General features: G+C 33.1%; 1 protein-coding gene across 6 annotated transcripts in view; it reads right to left on the minus strand.

Moving 5' to 3' along the window:
- Positions 1–24,786, minus strand: part of SCAPER (S-phase cyclin A associated protein in the ER) — a 268,289-nt gene that overhangs the window by 179,604 nt on the left and 63,899 nt on the right. For all 6 annotated transcript variants that reach the window (XM_045516815.2, XM_074353894.1, XM_074353892.1 and 3 more), the window contains 6 exons: positions 22,903–23,043; positions 20,459–20,614; positions 16,272–16,414; positions 10,329–10,410; positions 8,723–8,875; positions 8,063–8,170 (listed from right to left, as the gene is read on the minus strand). In XM_045516815.2, the coding sequence (XP_045372771.2) occupies positions 8,063–8,170; positions 8,723–8,875; positions 10,329–10,410; positions 16,272–16,414; positions 20,459–20,614; positions 22,903–23,043 (783 nt within the window). The remainder of the gene's footprint in view (positions 1–8,062; positions 8,171–8,722; positions 8,876–10,328; positions 10,411–16,271; positions 16,415–20,458; positions 20,615–22,902; positions 23,044–24,786) is intronic.

The raw sequence follows: 24,786 nt of genomic DNA on the forward strand, positions 1-24,786 counted from the left end.
AAATAATGACACGTTAGCTCATTAACATTTAATTTAATGCTAAAGTGCCAAGGGCTTATAAGATAACTGTTTTAAGGTAAACGGTCAGAGTTTTACTTAGAAGAAGACCAAAAGAATCTGTAGCAAACTTATTTTGATTGAGATCACTCTTCCATAAAACTACTCCAGCAGATTATCTCCCAGAAATAGTTCAGAGGAAAACTGATTTGTAATTACTGATCTGCTAGACGACATTCCCCATAGCAAGTAAAGGATCTACAGATATTATCATGCAAACACTATTCAAAAGTGAAAGCACCATATACAAAAAAATTAGTTCATTTACACTTAAATCAGCGTGTTTTGTCAGAGTAGCATAAAATGAAGAGAAGGGCTTATGTGACATTATTTATCTGTGCTTCCCTGGCACCTGGGCCAGTGCAGAGTGCACAAGCAGGTGCGGAAGGAAGGTTTAAAAAAATAAAAACTCTCAGAGTTCCATTATATTTAAACAAAATTTTAAATTTAGTCGAACAGTAAATTTAAGAAAATATAAAATGTAGTGCCTTTTATCAAAACAGTACCTTCTGTGATAGTATCACTTTGAAAAATTAAACACATGACAATGACAACTTTTAAAACTTGATAGGCTATTTTAATTATACAAAAGATTCAACTCTGCCAAAGTCCCTTTCTACAAGTGTAGGACACACTTGCGTTTTTATCTATTACAATCTATGTATTACATTGTTTGAAGGGACAGATGTGAAAAATGAAGCTAATGAAATACTGTGAAACAGACACCATGTAAGAGAAAAGGCCATCTTCTGATAGAATGATAGTCCACCATCTGTCCCCCCACCACTCAGTGACAATTACAAATACTCCATCAGATTTCTGGTAGGTGGAGATGATAAACGAGGTAAAGACTTCTTTTGCGGATTCTGATGTTCCTTTCTGATCTAATCTGAGGTTTAACAGATGACTCAAACAGAAGTCCAGAGTTCAACAAGCTTATTAATTTATCATGCTGTGAAGACAGAGAAAGGTCTAAGCTCAGTCCTGCAACAGGGAATGGTTCAGTTGTATTGAACCAAGCCTTGTAATGAAAGGCATCTTTGCAGAATTCTCAAATTTCAAATATAGCAAGTTAGATTAATATCAGGCTTCATCATTAGAAATCATTTCAATAATATCCCAGTAACAATATTACCATAGACCACGAATAACATCACCCTTTCAATACAAAATCAAAGAGACAACAAAGCTCAGAGACAGCACCTTACAGCCCTGGGCGACAAGGGTTTGTGAGCCAGCAGGTTCACATCACAGTCAATGGCATCAGAATAAACATTCCCTTTAAGTTTACGAATTTTCAAATGTTTAAGAAAAGGATACATGCAAAAATTCAAATCCATAGGTTAAAAGTAAAAGGATAGAAAAGGATATACTACTCTAACACTGGATAAAAGAAAGCTCGAGTGGCAATGTTAGTATTAGACAAGGTAGCAAACAATATTATTAGGAATAAAGGTCATTTAATAATAAAAATGAGTCAATCAAGAGGATGTACACTAATTAGCATTTATGAATCTAATAACAAAGGTTTGAACTACATGAAGACAAAAACTGAACTGCCAAAAGAAACAGAAAAATTAACAATAAAATTAAAAAATTCAATATCCCTCTCTCAAAAATTGACAGAAAAGCAAGCAGAAAATCAGCAAGGATATGGCAGATGAGGCAACTTTTTGAGGTGACGATTATGTTCTTATCTTGATCATGGTGATGGTTTCATGAGTGTATAAAAGTGCCAAAGAAAGTGCTATAAAGAAAATCACTTAAATCCTCAAGGTATTACCTATATAAGCCATAATCTATGACCATAATGTATAAAAGCTGAAATTAAAAAAAAAGAATAGTGCTCATTTTGGCATCACATACTTTAAAATTAAAGCAATACACAGAAGATTAGCCTGGCCTATATGCAAAATATCTGAAAGTCAAATCCATAAATCAATTCACACTTTTAAACACACACATACACTCATACTCTTAGAATTTTAAAAAGGCATTCCCACCACTCTAATCTATAATCCTGGAAATACTTCCTTTGTTTAAAAGAAAACAAAAATTGAAATTCAAAGTACTAGTAAAATCCATTAATTATTTAGAACCAAAATAAGCCCAGGAAGAAATGTTCAAGATTTAAATGAAGAAAACTATACACTTTACTAAACGACATCACTCCCAAATGCAATACATGAGTAGACAAACGTGGCAGGACGGAAGGAAAATGTAGAAGATGTCTACTCTTACTTCAGTGCAATCTCAATCAAAACTCAAACAGGATTTTCTTGGCTTAACAAGTTAACTGCAAAGGTTATACAGAAATTAAAAAGCAGAGGAATAGCCAAGGCAACCCAATTAGGAGTAAAAGCAAGAAGACAGCAAATAATATCTACTCAATTCTTGGGGAAAATAACTGTAAAGCTGCAAATCTCTACCCATTGAAAATATATTTCATAAGCAAAAGCGCATACAGACAAACAAAATTTCCTATTAGTAGATTCTCACTAACCTGAGTGGTAGGCACAAAGATAGTTGTTTTATTATTCCACAAACAGTATACACACATCTTAGACATTCTGTTATATAATGAATTTCACCAAAATATTTCAAAGCAGAAAAAGATACACCAAGCAAATACTAAATAAATGAAATCTAGTATATCTAATCTATATTACTGTCAAAATAAGATGAAGTAAAAAAATTCTTTAGAGTTAAAAAAAAATCCCAATTTATTTTGTAATTCCATCATAAACTCGATGTTAAAATCAGAAAGCACCTGCAGAAAAAGGGAAAACTACTCACCTATAGCATTACTCATGCTCAGAGCCATTTCACATAGTAAAAGGCTGAATCCATTAGAAAGACAACTCTAAACTTGTATGTTCTTAATAATCTAGCCTCAAAATATATGAAGCAAAAACTGATGAAACAGGAATAAATTTATCATCACAGTGAAAGATTTTAATCTCCTCAATCAGTACTTGAAAGAAGTAGACAAAAGTCTATATAGATATAAAATATTGTAATATCTTGATTATATACTTGATGGAACAGGTAACTAGAAAACATACTTTCTCTTCAAGCACAGGACATTTACTAAATCTTACCATGTTTTACGCTATGCCAGATTTCAAAGATTATAGTCTCTGATCTTATTGCAGTTAAGGTAGAAATCAGACAAAATTTCTATGTTTGAAAATTTCAAGTCAACCTTCTAAACAACTGATAGATAAAAGAAAAAATTCTGAAGGCAATTAAAAAGTATTTAGAAGTGAGTAATAATGAAAATACTTTATATCAAAGCAAGTCTTAGAAATTAATATCTTTATGAACACATTAGGAAAACGGCTAAAAATTAACAAACCAAGCATTCACCTTAAGGAGTTAGAAAAAGAATGGCTATATAATCTCAGAGAAAAAAGTGAAAAGGAAATAATAAAACCAAGAAATGACATTAATGAACAAAAAACAAAGAAGCAGCAGATACGATCAAAATCAAAAACCGAATCTTTGGAAATACTAATAGAATAGACAAACTTATGGCAAGAATAATCAAGAGAAAAACTACAGGCACAAATTTAAAATGTTAAAATGAAAAAGAAGACACAGCTGAAGATTTCTTTTAAAAAATCACAAAGAATACTATGAAAAATGTTTTGTCAAGATTTTTGAAAACTTGAGAAAACACAATTTCCAAGTAAATGAAAATTTACCAAAATAGATGCAGTAAATCATAGAAAATCAAAATACACTCAAATAATTTCTACTTTAAAATCTGACCAACTCATTAGGATGGCTACTATCAAAAAAAAAAAAAAAAACAAACCCCATAAAATAACAATGTTGGCATGATGTGGAGAAATCTGTACCCCTAAACAGTTGGTGGGAAAGTAAAATGGTGCAGCTACTGTCATATACCTCAAAAAATTAAAAATAGAATTACAGTATGATCCAAAAATCCACTTCTGGATGAACACCCATTGACAAATGAATGGATAAAGAAGATGTGGTACATATACACAATGGAATAATATCCAGCCATAAAAAAGAATGAAATAATGCCATTTGCAGCAACACGGATGGACCTAGAGATTATCATATTAAGTGAAGTAAGTCAGAGATAGACAAATATCATATGACATCACCTATATGTGGAATCTTATAAACAATTATATAGATTTTACTTACCAAAAAAAAAAGACTCACTGACACAGAACACAAACTATGGTTACCAAAGGGGAAAGGGTAGGGAAGGATAAATTAGGGTTTGGGGATTAACAGATATACATTACTATATATAAAATAGATAAACAACAAGGTCATACTATATAGCACAGGGAACTATATTCAATTTCTTATAATAAGCTATAATGGGAAATAATCTGTGTGTGTGTGTGTGTGTGTGTGTGTGTGTGTGTGTGTGTGTGTGTGTGTGTAGCTGAATCACTTTGCTGTACACCTGAAACTAACATTGTAAATCAACTACACTTCAATAAAAAATAAAATTAAAAAAACAGTAGGCAACCACGATGATGCAAATGAAAAACAGCACATGTTACTACATATATGCTCCAAGGACTCATGCACGGAAATATGGTTGAAATGGCTTTTTCATGTTTATATGGGTTAATAGTATTTTGAGATCTATCTAGGAGTCACAGAATAAAGTTTTATCAAAAATGAAATAGTTTAAGTTCCTAAAATGCAGGTATTTGTTACCTATTTAAAATTGCTTTTTACAATAAAGCAACTGTTTAAAGGCAAAGACTTATGGGAAAAAATTGATGTAGTTGTAATTTATTGACCCAGTAACACAGACACTGCAAAACACATGAGAAAATTGTACTTCTTTAGGTTCTGGTCCTGAATCACTGATTAATGATCATCTCCAAAACTAAATGTTTAGTAAAAGAAAACCAATACAGAAAAGAGACTGTGAGTATTACCAGTGAAAGCACAATGTTCATGGAATATAAGAAGTGTGAAAAGGGGGTATCACTGGATAGTGTGAAAACAGGACCACAAAAGAAATCAGTTTTAATTAAAACTAATACGTCACTATTTCTCTAATGTGCTAAAAAAAAATTAAATTTTGGCATGTGTTTAAACTAACACCAGTTCCTTTTGACCTTTAAAAATCACATACTTTTATCATTTGGATTCTAAGATGATGAAAGAGAAAATAAAATCAAACATACAGCAGTTCTTTTTGTGAAGCCTCAAAAAACACAAGAAAAATTTCCTGGTCAAATTACAATAAAAACACTAAACATTAAACCTTTCTTGCCAGGCAGCTACCTATTATGTTTAACAGGCTTAAAACAAAATGTGTCAAGAGATCAAGAGTAAGTTATCTGATATGTCGAGTGCATAAGGTCAAAGGTCCAATTTTATTAGGTCAGGGGTGGTATAAATAAAATCTTATACGTCAAAGAAGAAGGGTCACAGATAAGGTGTATATAATATAAAGACATCACAGATGACAAGTAATAACTTTAAGTAGAACAAGTATGTTTACTATAGATACCTTCACTGATTAAAAATGAAACGTCTGTATGAGTAAATATAAAATAGCCTTTCTACATCACACAACTCATACGCTATACTGCACACTTATTTTCAAGAAGGTGCTATAACCATGAATAACTACATGAATTAAGTGAGAACTTAAAGAAAATTTAATACTTTTAAACTGAAACAGTACACAAAATGAATACATCAATCAAACCTCAAACCACGACAGCTAAACATCAAACTATGCTTTGATAGCTACAAAAATTAAATATTACACATTTTTCTTCCAAAGTGCATGAAGTAAATATTCTCTCCTCTGCTTTTCTCATTCAGATAAAAACATAAAATTTAGATTTCAGTTTACAGAATAGCAGTGCTCCACAAAATTTTAAATAATTTTTCATAAATTAAATAATATATTTGTTTCTTAAGAGATCTTTGTTAAAATAATTTTTAAAAGTAGAAGAATTTCCTTTATAATGGGGATAATTAAATTCTAATTACGAAGCAATTTAGGATTCTTTTCAAAGTAGAGCATACATACACATGGCTATAGTTCTAAACAGCAAGTTGAGAATGGGGATAATCACAGGAATGATTCAAGTAAAAAAATAAAAATTCCATACTACTGTCTCTTAAAATACTCATACAATTTGAGCAAAAGACAAAAAATTACTTCAGGTAAAAAGATGATTAGTTTCACTTTTTCTTTCACTTTTATCAATGGTACCTAAAGCTATTCTGTATAACCTTTCAGTTCAACTTTACTCAATGAGGTTTTATTAACTACCTTACTAGGTGTCAAGCATTATGTCAAACAATGGATATACAGCAATTAAATAACTGAAGACTTCCAACTCCAGCCACAGTGAAATGGCTTACACCGGACTAATCTTCCAACTCCAAAATTTGCACAAAATATACAGAACATCTGCTTGAAGGCATTAAAGAACAGCCAACACAACCAGAACTAGAGAGACCATGATCCCTAAAAGGAGGGAAGCACATGAGGTGAGCTCCACATTCACTGTGGATTTTTCCCTAAGGAATTATGCTGATTTTGGGCATGGGAGAAGAGTGCAAGCTGAAAGTGGCAGTCTTACTGAGCTGAAGAGATAGAATTTAGTTTAGAGTTGTCAAAGCACCTGTAACTTGAGGGGCAAAAATTCTAAAACGGACAAAATCACAAAGAAGTAAGCCAAATGAACTATGTGCAATTTCCCCTGAAGCACTGGTCAGATCCAGAAACTTAGGAGATAATGGCAGCTTTGTTCCTCCTACCTAGGTAAGTTATTAAGAACCAACCACAGAATTACCTGATAGCATCCAATCCAGAGCAAAGTCCTGTGTCCCTGAACATCCCCTGCCAAAATCACCTAGCAAAGGCCCAAATCTCGTAAGTCCTTTCTAACACCTTATTGAGAAAACCCCATAACTCCCCATAGTGTGCATTTTCCCTTCTTTTAATAAATTAATAAATCTCATCTTATTCAAGTGTAGTTGTGCCCCGATGGTCTCTGCCTGGAGAGCACTGACAAAAAGTTAAGAAAAACAACGAACTATAGCTTCACATAAACATTAGGGATCAATCTCACAGACTTAAGGATTAGTGAAAGAAGCCAGACACGGAAAGTACATACCGTATGATGTCATTCGTATGAAGTTCAAGAGCAGGCATGACTAACTGACAGTGCCTAGTAGTCAGACTAGTTATGTTTTGGGGGCATGACTAAAACAGAGCATAAGGGAGCCATCTGGGGTACAAGAAATGATCTATATCCTGATATGAGTGGAACATATGTAAAAATTCATCAAGCTATATACATTTGTGTATTCTATTAATGTATGCTATACTTCAAAAAAAAAGTTAAAAGTACATGTGCACCTACACACAAGTACTGCCCTCAAAGAACCACAGTAACCTTTCCTGGACATCTTAAGAGATGCTTGACAAACGTGAATTTCTCATCTTTGTGTACCTTTAGAAATTTGCCATTACAGACAGAACCAACAAATTCATAGATTAGTAATGTCAACCATATCTCAATGACAGCTGAAAGAAAAATATTTATAAAAATATTTATACAAATCTAAATTTCATGTAAACAGTAATTATAGGTAGATAAATAACACATTTCCAAAAACTTCAATGTACTGTACTGATACAAAATTACTAATTTAAATGATTTTTATTTTAACTGTTTCCCAGGAAACGTACAGGATCACTAAGTAATTCTTGAATTACTAAAATATAAAAATATTACAAACTTTCTTTGCACTGAAATTATATAAATAACAGTATTGAATACTTATTTCTGTTTCTTATTAAATATATATTCTAAAATAATGACATTTGTACACTATATTGTAGTAGTTACTAATTAAATATAGTTTTAAATAATCACGGAAATACATATGAACACGGATTTCTTCATAACAAAAGAGAATACAGTAGATACTCAGTAAACACATGTAGATGACCAGAAGTAAAGCTTACCACTTCTTCATCTGACAGCTCACGCCCTTGGATGCTGCTATTCTCTCTCACAGCTTGCTGGTGTTTTCTTCCTTTAATGTGGCTAAAAAGATACACCTCTGACGAGATCTAAAAGCATAAAGCCAAACAATGTAATGAGTATACAATTATATCTAATTTTAAATATTACACATTCTATCCAGTATACTATACGCAAATTGCACTCTAGCCTTAACATAGTAGGCTTAAAAATATTTTCTTTAGAATGCAATTCTGAGAATCCTCTAGAAGATCCATGGTCAAAAAAACTGGCATGCCATCATAGTCAACCTTAACAGGGTACCATTTCTTCTAAGAATCAAGGTTTAAGTTTCAGCACTGAAAATGTTCCTTTTCTTTTCTGCTCCTAATACCCCAATATATTGAGTTGGGCTATAATAGAGCAGGTATACATCCATTTTAGCAGCAACTGCATGCTCTGGCCCTCTGCACTGCTACTCCTAAATGCTAATTCTATTTTTGTACTACCTACTTGGCAAAAAAATCGTGAAAGAAATCCACAGTACTCAGCAGATACCTTAGCATGACTTTTAAGAGACTGCGAGAATATATTTCCATAGCTTAATAAATTTTAATAATAAATTATAATGTATCATCAGAATATTGATACTGACAACCTACCAGGACACTGCAGAGAGAACACTGCTTCTTTCTTTCATAAGGGGTCAATTTGGGGGCATAATCAGTATTTGCATGTCGTCCACTGCTTAACTCAGCAGCTTTTTCTTTTCTTTGTTCAATCTGTTCCATGTGCCTTCGAATGCTTTCATCATGCTGTAAATGAAGTCAAAGTGTGAGAATACAGAAACGTATTCAAGTTATACTGACAACTTGAAAAAGTAATATTTCCATTAAACTTTCTAACATAATAGAATATTTTAATTCAATGTTAACTTGGACACTGAGGACAAGAACTGACATAAAGCCCTCTAATATCTCCTGCATACAGAGTAATATTTCCTAAAGTGTGCTCCACGGAATTACACTATGGGATATTATTAAGTATTTTGTGGAAGAGGTTCTGTGGTCAAATAAATTTAGAAAATAGTTAACATTAAACAAATTTTTAACAGAGACATTTACAGAGACTCTTGCCTGTCACTGTACACTATGACTCAATAAACCGAGCTTACACTAAGCAACATTTTACACATTTATTTGACCACAACATATTTTTGAAAAGTACTTCCTGGACTATGGGATATTGTGACCAATAGATAAAGACCAAGTTTATTCTCATAGCAGACAAGACTCCTCATGACACAGACCTCTACCCACATCAACTCCAGTGACTTCCCAGAAAACAAAAAAATAAACCAACCAAAATAAGCCACTATTTTAGACTTCTTGACTTTGTGCTTATACCATTTCATATAGCTAGATGCCATTCCACCCATCTACCTATTCAATTCATTTTTCTTTCAAGATTCAGCTCAGATATTATTCTAGAAAATTACTTCCCTGATTCCTGAAACTCTTCCTGTTAAACTTAGTACCCTCCTCTGTACCTCCATAGCACTCCACGTATACCTCTCTCCATATGGAAATTATCTCCTTAACATCTGAATCTCACACTAGATTATGAATTTCTTGAAACTTAGAACCATGTCTTACTCATCTCTGTATCCCCATGCCTACCACAAAGCTCAATAAATATTTGGTGCATTAAATTTAAATAAATGATAAAGTTCCAGGACTATACAAGTAGTAAAATACGGTCCCTCTATCCTATGGAACTTAGTCTCTATGAAAAGCCCACGTGTAAATAACTGTGAAACCGTGCAAAATATTTACACTGCTAGAAACTAAAGCACTAAAGGTAAAGAGTTTCGAGAAAATATCAGTTTATCCTAATCTCACAAGCAACAATTATGTAATTCATAAGCACTGGAATAATCATCTTTTCGTTTATTCTAAAGAATTAAAAGTCTATGAACATGAGAAGCCTAATAGTAATATCTTCAAGTTACTAAAAAATTGCTTAGTAAAATCAAGAAATGCTAAAATTCCTTCACATTTTTCTTCTCAATTGCTTTATCTTATTACAATAAGTTTAGTTTTCAGATAGTTGAGTTAGAAATGATCATAGCAAAACCATATGTCTTATTATCTAAAGATTACAAATACAAATTAATTCAATTTTTATATAATTAAATAGATAAAATTTAATTTACAGCTAAATTAAAATACCTCTAAAATTTCAAATTAAAATATACAAAATCCCTACCTTGAGCTGAATTTTCTTCTGCAGCTCTTCCATAGCCTCTTGCTGAGCAGCTGTGAGTGCTGCCAGTCGTTCTTCCCTATCTCTGTAAGAAGGCAGGAAAAATTATAAACTCAACTGCTTGGAGTATCAAATTTTATGAGGTTAAAAAAATACAATTAGGACACATAGGCTTAAATATTCTAAAACATTTTTAAAATTATTTCTTCTGAGTGCCAATTAAGTCTCAGATATACTACTGGTCATTAAACATTTGGGAAGCAACAGACATTATTAGTTAAAAAAAATAAAAATAGGTTTCCAGACCCAGGAATGGGTTTAAATACTGGCTCTGGGACTGTCATTTAAATAGAACATGTTGAAAACACATTTATCTCTTTTCCCTTCCAAAATACTATAAAACAACATGAAAGTAATAGAAAAGGCAAAAATGCATAAAGACAGAGAATGGGAGAGGAAATTATCACAAACAAATTATGAGAAATACAAAGAAGTACGATATGCTTAGGAAAAAAGGAGTCAAATGAAAACTGTCTCTGAATGAGGTCCTATGTTGGATTTAGTAGACAAGGACTACAAAACAGCTATTATAAATATATTAAAAGAACTAAAAGAAAGTATGCCAAAATAAGGGAAAATACCAAGACAATGATTCAACAAACAGGGAATCTCAACAGAAAAAGAGAAAGTTTTTAAAAAACTTTCCAACAAAAGGAACTAGGAATCTTTAAACAAATGATTGATTCTAGGTATGGAGCAGGGAAAATATAAGATGAATCTGAAGCACCCTGCAGTGTCAGAAAGTAAGGAAATACTCAAAAACACAAAATGATAAAGTTTGTCAAAGGGAAATGGGGGTCAAATGAAAAAGGACCCAATGCCCAAAGTTGAAACAATCTGAGCAACAAAATAAATAACGTAATACTGGTTTATAACCCAAAGTATAAAACAAATATAAATGAGTCCACATTGACATAAAAAAAGGAATTTAATAAACATAAATGAGAGAGAACAAATATCCTGTACAGAGAATTGCAAATAATTTATGTAGAATTCTTCTCTCAAGGAGGTGGCAAATAACTTCCCATCGCTTCAGTGTTGGCTATGCTCAGTGTCTTGCTTCTAAGGACAGCATAGGGAAAATTTTAAACTGTACAGTGGAGAAATCTGAAAAAAAAAAAAACTACCTAAGCCAGGTGATCAAGGTTAACAAAAATCAGTGATAAGTCACTCAATCTAACCATGAGGAAAAATATCAGACAAATTCTAAGTGAAGAGAAGTCTACAAAATACCTGACCACTACTCAGAACTGTCAAGGTCATCAAAACCATGGGAAGTCTGAAAAACTGTCACAACTCAGAAGAGCCTAAAGGGAACTGACAAGTAAATATCTGAAGAAAGAATCTCAAAATAATTATACTGAGTTAAAAAAAAGTAAAAGACAAAAGAGAAAGTAAATCAGTTACTGCCAGGGGATGAGGATAAAGGAATGCAGAGATGAATTATCAAGCAGCACAAGATTAGGGGGTGACAGATATGTTCATTAGCTTGATGGTGCTGATGGTGTCACAGAGACTACATATATGAAAACTCATGAACTTGCACACCTGAATAACTGCAATCTTTTGTATGTCAAATATACTACAACAAAATCGTGAAAAAAACTTTAAAGACTGTCAATTCCAATTTTAGACAGGGATACAGACATCTAGAATACTCAAAATGCTACTGAAAATGTAAGCGGGTACAATTAACTTGCTAAACAGTTTGGCAGGTCTTCAAAAACTGAACATTTGCATATTCTAGGGACCAGCAATTCAATTTCTAGGCACAAACCCTATAACTAGGCTACAGAGCTAAATGTGTTGATAATGATGACTGTGGAGGTGGAAAGAGGGGCAGTGACTTGGAAGGTACATGAGGCTTTTGAGGTTGTGGGTAATGTTCTATATCTTGACCAGGTTAGTGGTTACATGAGTATGGTGATAATTCACCAGCCTGCAGGCGTATTCATTTGTGCATTATTCTGTTTATGCTATAGTTTGTAAAAATGTTTATCAATTTTAAAAATATATGGTTATCTCACTCCCCAGGTTAAAACTCTTAAGAATTAATTAACCAAATCCAGTGATGATTCATATATTTCAGTAATACATCAAAATCAAGCTAGGTTCATCCCAAGAATTCAAGCTTGACCAAATATTAGAAAATCAATTAATTATCATATTAACAGATCAGATTAAAGGAGAAATTTTATATGATCTATTCTATATAAGTAGAAAAAGCCTTTGATAAAACTCAACTCTAATTTATGACTTTAAAAAATTTACAGCCTAAGAATAAAAGGCAGCTTCTTTAACCTAACAAAAAACATGTATAAAACCTAAATATACTACATGGTCAATTGCTGAAAGTATTCCTAATAAGGTATCCTAAAGAAATAAAAGGAATATAGACTAGAGAAAAAAACACAAACTATTGTTATTGGTAGATGATATGGTTACTTATGCAGAAAATCCTAAAGAATCTACAGATTAAATATTGGAATTTTTAGTAGAGTTTATCAAGGTTGCTTGAAACAAAATCAATGGTATTTCTAAAGACTAGCAACAAACAGATTAAAAGAAACTTTTAAAGAGATTCTATTTACAATAGCATAACAAATATAAAATAATAACTAAAAATAAGTTTCATAAAATGTGTCAAAATAAAATAATTAGAAACAAAATTAACTAAGGAGGCAAAAGTCTTGTAAACTGAAAACTACAAATCTTTGCTGAAAAAAGCTGAACAAGACACACAAAAAAAGAAAAAATATCCAGTGTTCATGAATAGGAAGACTTGGTATTGTTAAGATGTCAATACCACCTAAAGCCACAGATTCAATACAATCTCCATTAAAGTCCCAATGATTTTTTTGTTGTTGCTGAAATGGAAAAAAAAAAATCTACCCTGAAATTCACATAGAATATTAAGAGACCCCGAATAGCCAAAATAATCCTGAAAATGAATAAAGCTGGAAGACTCCTGATTTCAAAATTTACTACAAACTTATAGTAATCAAAACACTGTGGTGCTAGTATAAAGACATACATGTAGAACAACAGAATAGAATAGAGAGCCAAGAGATAAACCCTCATACATATGGTCAAATAACTCTTGACAAGGGTGCCGAGACCATCGAATGGGGAAAAAACAGTCTTTTCAACAAATGGAACTAGGACAATGGGATATTTACACACAAAAGAATGAAGCGGACCTTTACCTTATAAAATACACAAAAATTAACTCAAAATGGATCCAAGACCTAAACCTAAAACCTAAAACTAAAACTCTTAGAAGAAAACATAAGGAGAAGCTTTTATAACATTGGATTTGGCAATAATTTCTTGGCTATGACACAAAAAGAACAGGCAACAAAAGAAAAAAATAGACTGTTGGACTACATCAAAACTACAAACTTCTGTTTACTATCCAGAGAGTCAAAAGGCAATCCACAGACTGGGAGTAAATATTTGCAAATCAAGTATCTGTAAGAGTCATATTTAAAATACATAAAGAAACTCCTACACCTAAAAATAAGAAAAAAAATCCGATTAAAAAATGAGCAAAGGATTTGTGCAGACATTTCTCCAAAGAAGATACACAAATGGCCAACAGCACAAGAAAAGATGCTCAATATCACTAATCATTAAAGAAATACAAATCAAAACCATAGTAAGATGGTACTTCATACCCATTACGATGGCTATTACATATTAAATTAAAAAAACAAGCACTGTTGAGAATGTGGAAAACTGGAACTTGTGTGCTGCTAGTGGGAATCTAAAATTGAGCAGTGTCTATGGAAAAAAGTATGGCATCTCTCAAAAGATTAAAAATAAATTTACCATGTGATCTAGCAACTCTACTTCTGGCTATCTATATACCCAAAAGAATTAGAAGCAGGGACTTAAGTAGGTATTTGTACATGTGTGTTTCCAAAAGCAGCATTATTTACAATAGCCAAAAGGTGGAAGCAATCCACATGTCCATCAACAGATGAATAAACAAAATATACTACATACATATGATGAAATACTATTCAGTCCTGAAAAGGAAGGAGATTGCAACATATGCTACAACATGGATGACCCTTAAAGACACTATGTTAAGTGAAACAAGCCAGTCACAAAAGGCAAATAGTGCATGATTCCACTTAAATGAGGTATCAAGAGTAATCAAATTCATAGACAGAATGGTGGTTGCCAGAGGGGGAGAGAAGGGAATGTGGAGTTATTAATGGATATAGGGTTTCAGTTTTACAAGATAAAAAGAGTTCTGGATTTGGATAGTGTTAATGGTGGTACGACAAAGTTAATGGACTTCAGGTTAAAATCGTAACTTTTATGTTATGTGTATTTTACCACAATAAAAAGAAATATACAAAAGCTGTTTACAGAAAAAAGTTACAAACCTTACATAAAGACATTTTTAAAGAACTAAATAAGTAGAAACAACATTTAGTCATATGTTCACAAAATGGAAGACTCAATTTCAAAAATATCAATCTCCCTACAGTATAGAATCAATGCAATGCCAAGCAAAATTTTGACGGTTTCTTTTTTATATAAAATTGAACAAGCTGATCCTAAAACTAACAGAGAAATGCAAAAGGGCCAAGAAAGTCCTAATGAAAAATAAAGTGAGGCATAGTAACAGACACCAAGAATTACTGTAAAACTTTGGTAAATAAGGCACAAGATAGAAAAAGAGACCATTGGGCCAGAAGATAGAGCCTATAAACAGATCCACACATACATGGAAACTTGATTTATATTAGAAAGCTTTGTAAATTGGTAGGGGAAAAAACATTTTTCAATAAAGTGTATTAGAACAATAGGGTAAGCACATGGGGAAAAAATGAAACTGGATTCCTACCTCCAATCATACAATAAAATCAACTCAAGGTAGATAAAGACTTTACTACTAAAGAAAAACTATAACATTTTGAAGAATATCTTATGAGACAAGATATAAAAAGATTTCATACATAAGCTCAAAAAGCACAAATCACAGAGTTTATTCAATTTTACTACACTGCAAGAGTTATGTTAGTGAAAACAGGTCACAGAGTGAAGCCATAACCTACAAAAACATCTGCAATATATTTATCTGATAAAGGATTAGTATTTAGTAAAAAATAATTCTTAAACATAAAAAAGACCCCAATAGAGAAATGAACAACAGCAACAGAAACTTGAATAGGCACTTTACATGAAAAACGCCTGAGTAGCTGGTGAGTACGTGGAAGTTGCTTAGCCTTATTATTAATCTTGGACAAGTAGAAAAGCAAAGTAAAACTACAAAGAGCTATCTTTTCACATCCACCAAATTTGCCACAGTTAAGAGGTCAGAAAACATCACATGCCAGCAAGGAGTACATCAACCAAAAGGGACTTAAGGTTGACCAATTAAATGCTTTTTCCTGAGTCTCTGAATCTTAAACAAGTGATTTTAAATGTAGGGATGGGTGAGCGTCACTTAACATAATCAAAGTGCAACATGCTGACCAGACTGTTTCCATCAAAATACCACTGCTGGGGCTTTTGGGACCTAGCCTTTGATTGCCTGACTACGCCCAAGCCTGGTCTTCTAACCTCCTGTCACTTTTGATCCCAACATTTTCCTAAAAATTCATTTGTTTAAGCTAGCCAGAATCAAATTCTATTTCTTGCAACCAAAAATATCTTGAAATATCAAGTTTCCCACCCAAGAGAAATGTTCAAAAGGTTTCCATTTTGAGTACAATGTCTTAATTCCTGGAAATAAAAATTCAGTACAACATTTCTGTGTATGTGACTATTTAAAAAAAAAAAGTCTACTTTGTAGCAAAGATTTGATTTGAACATGCACTCACTGCAAAATGTTCGTCAGGATCAAACTCAAGGTAGCAAGCGAAGTACCTGGCTCTTTCCCGGGCTGCATCTTCACGGGCTTTTTCCTTTTCTTGCCTCTGTTGTTCAATTCGGGCTTCTTGTTCTTTCCTCTTCATTAACAGTTCTTCTACACGGGCCTGCCGTTCTGCTTCTAGAGCTCTCTTACGTTCCTAATGTCAAAAACATTTTAAAAGCTGTTAGAATTATGTGTAAGATGAATATGACTAAAGGTGACACAGCTTTGACATAAACTTATGTACTCAAGCCAAGTAGATCCCTGGTCTGTCATTAGGTATGCTTCTCAGTTCAAACAAAAATCAAGTATTAACAACATCTGGTTTTCACATGTCATTTATCAGTGTTACAAATAATTGTAAGAAGATATGCTACTTTAAGCAGACATTATGTAATTTGTATTCTGTGAGAACCTGATATATATTTTGTGGTTAATCACTTCTGAAGCCTTGTGTTTAGAAATGGGTGTAGAAATAAAAGAACATGATGAAGAATGTGTAATTAACAGATTTTACTTCTGAAGTAAGCTTTCATACAGGAATTAAGTGAAGTAAAGCATGTGGCAAGGAGACAGAGGCACTATAATACAGCATAATGTGTAAGAGAGCGGACACTGCATTAGATCCCCGATCGTGTTGTTACAGAAACGACAGGCCAGCCAAGAAACAAGCACCACTCGGAGGGTTGGAGTACTTAGATGTATCACGCCAGCGGGCTCAGAGGGGCTTCTGCTCTGAAGCTCTGAGCACCTCCAAGACGTGCACATGAGGTTTTATAGGGTAAAGTAAAAGCTTGGGGTATTCGGCCAATAGGCATGGAACAGCTTTAGCAGCATCATTATCACAAAAGTGGAGGCAGGGAGGCAGCAAACCAACATTCCAAAGCCAGATATATCTCTTTGAAAATCCAGCTGGCTAGAAAAAAAAACATGAACAGCAAACCAACACTAATTAACTTAGATTTACAAGTCAGTCCAGCAGAACTCAGATCAGTATTCCGATACTTAGATTTGTGTGTTATCTTGTTAGCCCAGCCCAGCTTTTCTTTCAGGTTCTTAGACTTGTGAGTTATCTTGTTAGACCAGCCCAGCTTTTCCTTCACATTCTTAGACTTGTGAGTTATCTTGTTAGACCAGCCCAGCTTTTCCTTCACAGTGTATCCTGACCCCATTATTTACCGGCGAGGTGACCCTGGTCTAGTTATATTCTACATGAGCCTTGGTTTTTCCAGAAGACAAACAACAATATTATCTATTTCTTAGGGTATTGTCAAGATTGATACAAGAGATAATACATGAAAAGCGCTCATCAAGGAGTTTGGCATATAGTAAATTCTCAATAATTATGTACCATCACCATCATCATTAAGATAAAAAATACTTCATCAAAACATCATGATATACTTCCTATGTATGTTTTTGCCTATTAGGAGTACTTAGCTAATCTTTACCACATTACTAGCTGTATTGATACATTTCTTTTAATTCATCCCCATTGCCCAGGTAGTTAACACAACCTCTCCCTGGCCCCTCCTCTTTACCATAAATGAAAAATACTGATCTGGGTTCTAGCAACTGTTACTCACATAATCTTGGGCAAATCACTTCACCTTAAAGAGACCAAATTTGTTGTGATACCTCAATTACTAATGTACTAATTACTAAAGTACTCAGTAAATGGGAACAGAAAAAAAATTCTAAAGTAGTTTCTGTTTAGAGAACACTGAGAAGAGACTCAATATTTCTAATACTTAGTAAGCTCATAATGGTAACTTCGTACCTACAACAAGCCCTAGCTACACCCTCAGGGGATGGTAACCTTTTTAAAGTAGTAAGACTCTGAATTCTTTATTTAAAGTTGGAACATTACTATTAGTGTATTCACAGAATGCTTGGCATTAGTGCCTTGCACATCTAGTAATAAATACACATGTAAATTTTTTTTAATTTTATATGTATTATATATTACTAACAAATTTTTCTAATATCCATATGTCGCAATTAAACTTATGTATGCAGGTTTTAAATTTTTCATTGAAAATTTAAATCCATAGGAAATTTCTACATTTTTAAAAAGAAAAATAATTTAAGTGGTCAAAATAATTTTTTTAGTGTTAGTACAGAAAATTCCTTTCCACTTTCAGAAAAGAATTGCTTCCCTATAAGCCTTAATAAAAGTTCCAAATTATGAAATAAGTCATCATTTTAAAACAGAAGATAATTATTATATTTCAAAAATCTTTAAATCTGCAAAATAAATGCAGAAAAAAATAACCAAAGATGTCTTTTCAAAAATATACAATATTACTCATGTATTTCCCCCCAAAATCCAGCTAAGAAGTCATCTCTCCCAGAGAACTTTCTCTGATTTTCTCCTCTCCGACAGAACTAACTATTCCCCGCTCTGTGATACCTCTGTAGCTTATTCAGGCTTCTATTACACTTTCACATCGTGTCGCATTATTTGCCATAAAGGCAAAGATCATGCCTTAGTTATCTCTGAATTATTAGTATCTAATGGTTGCTCAAAAGTAACACAAAATATTCAAAACATAATTATTTGTATAAAATGGTCCCACTGCAGAAACAGAAACAATAAAGCTGAAGGGATTGTTCAAGTAAAAAATTCAAATATTCTATTTCATTTACTCATTTAAAAGTATTAGTTAATGGGTAAGTAACTTTTAAATGATGTAAGTGAAATTTTCTGCTGCTCCTTCAAGAGGAAAAGCTGAAGTGTCTCTAATAGTAGCATTCTACATTTTCAAACCTAAGTTAGCTTGGCACTCATTAAAATAACACTCTGAACTCAAATCAAACAGAGACTGGGAGTTCAAAATTTGCAGATACTGACAGGCATATGCAGAATAGATAAACAAGATTATACTGTACAGCACAGGGAAATATACACAAGATCTTGTGGTAACTCACAGCGAAAAAAAATGTGACAATGAATACATGTATGTTCATGTATAACTGAAAAATTGTGCTCTACACTGGAATTTGGCACAACATTGTAAAACGACTATAACTCAATAAAAAAAAGTTAAAATAAAATAAAGACGGGTGAATATGGGGCAGTCAGCTAGTGCAAACAAACAGCAGACAGTAACCAACAAACTTAAAAAATGTATTGATATTTTAATCTCCTAAAATTACCAGTGACATGAAGAAGCATGAAATATGAATAACATCCCTAATTGTTAATAAAACAACAAGGCTCTCCATGGTCAGGTCCCAAACTCTAACGCAGTGCTCGCTCATATCTGCCTCTGCAGACAATGCCTACTTCTCACCATCTGCATGTCTCATTTTTCAAAACTTAGTTGAGTCATCATCTCCTCGAGGAAGCTTTTCCTGACTTTCTCATGTCTTTGCCACTCTTAATTTGAGTAAGGTGTTCTCTGTGCTTCCAAAAATAACTTTACTGTTACACTTATCCTAATACATTAAGACTTGTTTACATACATGTCTCTCCACTGAGAACAAGGATATATATCTTTTTCATGTCCTTGAGCAAAGCACAGAATATGGATTACAGTAGTAACTCAATAAATAATCATAGAATGAGTAAACAAATAAATATTAGTCATAATAAATAATGTCTGCATTTATATTTGAATACTACAAAATTTGTTCTCTCCAATAAAAATGTCAGGTCCAAGAGAGTCTTATCTTAGGGGCAAGGCATATCTAAAATAGTTTCTTCCGAGGAAGACCTAAAATAGTTTAAAAACATTCATGTGTTAACCTTTTTTCCCATCCTGAAAACAGTAGCTAACTCAGGGTAAGCTACAGAGGGTAAACTACCTGATGACACTGCTCCCTGCCATAAGCATAAAGTTTGCCCAGTTCTTTAAGGTTATATACACTAGTTCAAACACAATCCATTTTTAATGGAAGAAAGGAACTTATTCTTGCTCAACTCAATTAGAAAAGACTAGATAATAACCTGTCAAGAGCAATTTAGACCTTCATCTGTTTGATACTAGAGATTCAAACTGACGAAAACCCTGATAACCTTATGTGAATTAACACACAGTCCTGGCAATCAGACTTGATGTTTCAAAACTGTGCTATACTAAACCATGCACCCTTGGGAACAGAGACTAGCTTTTACTCCTTTTTGTATCCTGAACACCTAGCTCAGAGCCTAGGATATGGCAGGTGCTCAATAAATGCTTTCTGAATAAAGTTCTACCTGAACAGCTTCATCACGTGCTTGCTTCTCTTCCTGTCTTCGTTGACGCTCTTCCTGTAACTCATTAAGCCTCTGCTCATATTCCTTCAACTTTGATAAAACATCATGGCGTTTGTTCTGGGCTTCAAGGGTATTTATAAAGGCAATTTCATTTACCTTCAATAAAAAAACAAAGTGTGTTTCAAATCAGTTTAATTCTAAGGTACATCACAAAAATAAGAAACTTAACAATCTTTATATAATAATATAAATCAGTGATAAGGCACAGAACAAACCCTGAATGACTTACAGTCATTTTTTTCAATATTTATCTCCAAAATGGATAATAATCCAGTGTATATAACAAATACACAGGCCTTCATAAGAACTGACTTAGACTAAATAAAGGTCTGCCATTGAAATATTTTTAAGTCGAGACAAATTAAAAATTTTATAGAAATCACTTTATTATGTTCTACTTAATATCATTGTAATTTGCAATTATACAAATTATATTAAGATTTAAATAGGCATCTACAATATTTTAATGAGTTTGGGACGACAAACCTAAGTAAACAACAAATCATTTTTCTTCAACATACACTGAATGAGTGACAATTGGGTACAAGGGACTGAACTATACCTGCATCCTAAAGCTCACGTTCATTGATTCTAACAGCCACATTTTGCTAGAGAGTACAGCTTTTACGAGTAAAGGATACCTAATTATAAAAAGCTAGAACATATCAGTTGGGGTCAGATTTCTTTCTTGAAAGCCAGAAGGAGGGCATGCTACAGTGAAAAAGGTAGAATGAAACAGGGAAGTAAACACTGGAGCTGACTCTCTCTGACATAAGCATAGATTCTAGGAATCCAACCTGGATGAAATAAAATCTATCACTAGATATGCTAGAAATCTCAAACAAGAAAGTCTGAATACAGTTCTAACAAAGACTTCCCAATCTCCATGCCATGTAGCCAATTTTACAAGTAAATTAATAATTGTTTTTCAAACTGTACTGAAAGTATAAGGCAAACATACGTGCTCCAGGAAAATTAATCATACTATGTCAAGGTTCACATGTTAAGCATAATCAAAATTAAAGAAAAGGGAATGGAACCTAATTCTCCAGACAAAATAAATAAAATAAAATAAAACTCAGAGGGAAAAATGTGCAACAGTAGGGTAAAAAAAAAAATCCAATCTGTGATATTGGTCAAACGTACGAAGTTTCAGTTATGCAAGATGAGTATGTTTAGGAGGTAACAGTTAACCACACCATATTGCATACTTGAAATTTGCTAAGAATATAGATCTTAAATCTTCTCACCACAGACACAAACAAACGCAGTAAAGGAGACACATATTTTAATTAGCTGGATTGCAGTGATCACCCACAATGTATATGTTTATCAAAGCATCATTATACACCTTAATATATACAGTTTTGATATGTCAACAATATCTCAAAAAAACTGGAAATAAAAAGAAAGACAGATGAACAGGATTATTTCCTGGAAATTAACTAGAAGGAAAAATAACAGCATACAATTTCCTAAGCAAACTTTTTAATGAAAAAAAGTTAACAAGAGCCTGAATTCAAATTACAACCAACACCACAGAAATATAATACAGTCTAATATGGAATGGTTAGAACTACATGTGCAAACATGTTAAGTGTTGGTGAGAATGTGGCTAACTAGAACTCTCATCCACTGCTGGTAAAAAACTGTTTCTTTAAAAGTTAAACCTCTTGTAAGACTCTGCTAATCCACTCTTGGGTATTTACCTGAGAAAATGAAAGCACACATCTGCACAAAGACTTGTACATGAATTCACACAGCAGCTATACCTATAACAGCCAAAAACTGGAATGAAAACCAGTGTCCATCAACAAGTGACTGGATTAACAAATGTGGTTATTCCTACACAATGGTGACCTTGTCAGCAATGGAAAGGAAACGATATACACAACAGCATGGATAAAATTCAAAGTAACCGTGCTGAGTGAAAGACGCCAGGGAAAAGAGTACATACTCTGTGATTCCATTCATGTAAAATTCTAAAAAATGCCAACATGTATAGTGACAAAAAGCAGATCCACAGTTGCATGGTAACAGAGTTAGAGGAAGTAATGAATTACAAAGATGCGTGAAGAAACTTTTGAGGGTGATGGAATTGTTTATTATTTTCATTGTACCAATGGCTTCAGGAATATTTATGTCAAAACTCATCAAACTGATGCTTTACATACGTGCTATTTATTGTCTGTGAATTATATTTCAATAAAGCTGTAAAAAATATACATCTCACAGGATAATTTTAAGAATAAGATACTGCATTTAAGTTTTAAATGAGCCTGTAAAAATGCTCTGTTATTTGGCACAGAATAAACATCAGCTTATGTACCAACTGAAAAGGTACTGGGGTAACTAATTCAATGTTCAAAGCATCCAAGATGTACCTTAGCTTCTTCCTCTTGTGCTTTTTTAACAATTGCTTGTAACTGCACCTCTCGTTTAAACTCAGCATGAAGTAATTTCTCTTCCATCATTCTACGTCGTTGATCTAGTAACTCTTCTTTCCACTTCCGGACATCTTTCTCCTATACGCAATGAATTAGCATGTCATTAATTTCAGAATACACAGTGACTTAACACAAGTACAAACAGATAAGCAGCTTAGGAATTAGAAAGTCTAGAACCTGGAAAGACCTAAAGGATCATGACTAATGATTAGCAACACATACTATGAAGCCAGACTGACTGAGTTCATCATCTACCCTGGTCACTTGCCAGATATGTAAACTAGACAACTTTTTTGGCCCCTGCCTGTTTCCTTATCTATAGAGGATAACAGTAGCACCTAACTCATGGGTTTTCAAGATTGAGTCAATATATGTAAAACTCTTAGAAGAGTACATTACAAATTGTTCAACAGAAATATCTTCTGTTATTATCATACTGCACTATGAGCAACTTAAAATGAAGACAGTGTACATTCCTTACCCTTATAAAATTTAATGTCTCTATAATCCAAATTCAAGACAAATAATTTTATCCTAGAGGTTGGAAAATAGTGACAAATCTGAAAAATCACAATTATTTGCATAAGAAACATTCTCTGAAGTAACAAAGAGTTTTGCCTATAAGAAGAATAAAGATAATTATGATAGTTGCATTTAACTCCTTAAAACAATATCAAACAGAAGTAAAGACCTGTCCTGTGCTCCGGGAAATTAGAACCAGCCCCAGTAAAACTATAGAAAATCAATGTTGGCTCAACATGACTTGGAAAAAAAACTAATATTTCAGTTTAATTTTAGCTACATAATAAATAGCGTGTTTAACCATCTAAAAAAGTATGATGCAGAAACAGCACTGGATTAGAAGCTAAAACAGGTCCTTAAAACCCTAGCCATGTGAATTACTGGTCATGTGACACTGAAAACAGCCCTTAGCCCCTCCTAGATTCAGTTTTCACATCTACAAAAAGGGATTCAGTATTTGTTCAACTTTGTGTCCCTCACAGAGTTACTGTGGTGATCAGATGAGACCACATACGCAGAACAGGGTTGAAACAATAACTCATTTTAAATGGAAGGTGGAATTTTTCATTAATTAAAGGGATACCTACACTGATGAAGAAATTAAACCAGAGAACCTCTAATGCCTTGTACAATTTCAAGAATTCATTATTTTGTTTCCATGAATACCTGGAAATTGTATTATATAGTGAGAAAATAAACTATATACTTTTATTTGTATTAAAAATACACTAAGAAGGGAAATTCTTATTGTGTTAGAACATTTTTTCAAAGCTGAAAATGAAATAATATATTAACTCTTGTAGAACTCCATGACATGGAGACTGGTTTTCATATTTGATCCATTCAATCTAAATGATTAAAATAAAAACAATGATAAATTCTGGAGATTCAGATAAAAAGAAAAATTACAGATTTTCTTCCTTTCCCAGTCTACTTTTCTACTTTACTAAAGAGAACATTAGGCTACCTCATTTTTATAAACATTCAAATTATTTGGTCCAATTATCTCTTCCAATTTTAAAACACACATTAAGGAATGCAAATATTTTTAACTTATGCACATGAGTCCTCCTTTCTAGCATGGGAAGGTAACAAAGGAATTCACCTATACTACACTGTCACGTATCTTGTCTTGCTGTGTTGTTTGTTGTACAAAGACTCCCAGATGGCTCCAAATGACCCCAGTCACCTGGTATTCAGACCCTGGTGTATTTCCCATGTTGTGTCAGGATTGTGACCAATATAATCAGCAAAAGTGTTGGTCTATCACTTCTGAGATTAGGTTATAAAAGACACTGT

This window comes from Camelus bactrianus, chromosome 27, assembly GCF_048773025.1.
Source record: "Camelus bactrianus isolate YW-2024 breed Bactrian camel chromosome 27, ASM4877302v1, whole genome shotgun sequence".
Classification (NCBI taxonomy): Eukaryota; Metazoa; Chordata; class Mammalia; order Artiodactyla; family Camelidae; genus Camelus; species Camelus bactrianus.